The sequence below is a fragment of the Numida meleagris genome, unplaced genomic scaffold (assembly GCF_002078875.1).
Source record: "Numida meleagris isolate 19003 breed g44 Domestic line unplaced genomic scaffold, NumMel1.0 unplaced_Scaffold372, whole genome shotgun sequence".
NCBI classification, from domain to species: Eukaryota; Metazoa; Chordata; class Aves; order Galliformes; family Numididae; genus Numida; species Numida meleagris.
The window spans coordinates 30,929-32,023 of record NW_018364597.1 but is presented as its reverse complement, the minus strand read 5'-3'; the positions used below and the strand labels follow the sequence as shown (position 1 = coordinate 32,023).

Below are 1,095 nucleotides of genomic sequence, written 5' to 3'. Positions count from 1 at the left end.
TTGGTGCTGCCCAGCAGGAAGAAGGCGCTGCCCTCGGGGATCGGTGCCACTTTGTTCTTGGGGGGCTCCTCCAGGCTCTCCAGCCGGTGCCCCCCCAGGCTGTCCCGCTCCCCCGCGGCCCCTTCGTCACCTGTGGGGACCCACCAGTTTGGGGGGGGGGTCCTTCCACACCCCCCCCTCCCCCCCAGGGACCCCGATGTGGGGCTGACCTTCCTCGCTGCCCTCCTCCTCTTCCTCCTCTTCTTCCTCCTCCTCCTCCTGCTGCTGCTGCTCCCCTTCCACCTGGAGTGTGCAAGGTCGCACACACGCGTGTGAGGTCACGGGTTGGGTTGCGAGGGCCTGGCACACGCGTGTTGGGGGGTGCAAGCGTGTGTGAGAGCCTCACACACACGTGTTGGGGGGTGCAAGGGCTGTGTGCACGTGTATTGTGGCGTGTGAGGGTTGTGTTGGGTCATGTGAGGGCCCTGCACACGTGTGTTGGGGTGTGCAAGGGCTGTGCACACGTGCTGGGGTGTGCGAGAGCCACATGTATGTGTTGGAGCGTGAGGGTCATGTACTCACATGGTGGGTCACGTGAGGGCCACATACACACGTGATGAGGTGTGGAAGGGCTGTACACACGTGTTGGGGTGTGATATGGCCATTTGCACATGTTTTGGGGGTGTGCAAGGGCTGTGCACATGCGTGTTGTGGTGTGTGAGGGTTGTGCTGGGTCATGTGAGGGCTGTGCACACAAGTGTCAGGGTGTGCAAGGGCTGTGCACGCGCATGTTGGGCCGTGTGAGTGTTGCGTACATACATGCTGCGTCATGGAAGGGCCACACACACACATGCTGGGGTGTGCAAGGGCCGTGCACACGCGAGGGTTGTATACACACACGTTGGGTCACGTGACGGCCATATACACACGTGCCGGGGCGCACGAGGGCCACGCACACGCGTGTTGAGGCGTGCACACCCGCTCACACTCACCTTCACGCTCACATCCTGGCTCCCCGCGTTGGCCTCCGCCTCCCCGGCCTTGTCCCTAAGGGCAGGGGGGGGAGGGGAGGCTCAGCCACGGGACAGCGGAGCCCCCTCCACATCCCCCCCCCCC

The 1,095-nt window shown here is 64.1% G+C and overlaps 1 protein-coding gene across 1 annotated transcript in view; it reads right to left on the bottom strand.

Annotated features, from left to right (window-relative positions):
- Positions 1 to 1,026: 1,026 nt before the first annotated feature.
- Positions 1,027 to 1,095, bottom strand: part of LOC110391459 (voltage-dependent L-type calcium channel subunit alpha-1F-like) — a 15,970-nt gene continuing 15,901 nt past the window's right edge. The window contains exon 13 of the mRNA XM_021383351.1: positions 1,027 to 1,051. Within this exon, the coding sequence (XP_021239026.1) occupies positions 1,027 to 1,051 (25 nt within the window). The remainder of the gene's footprint in view (positions 1,052 to 1,095) is intronic.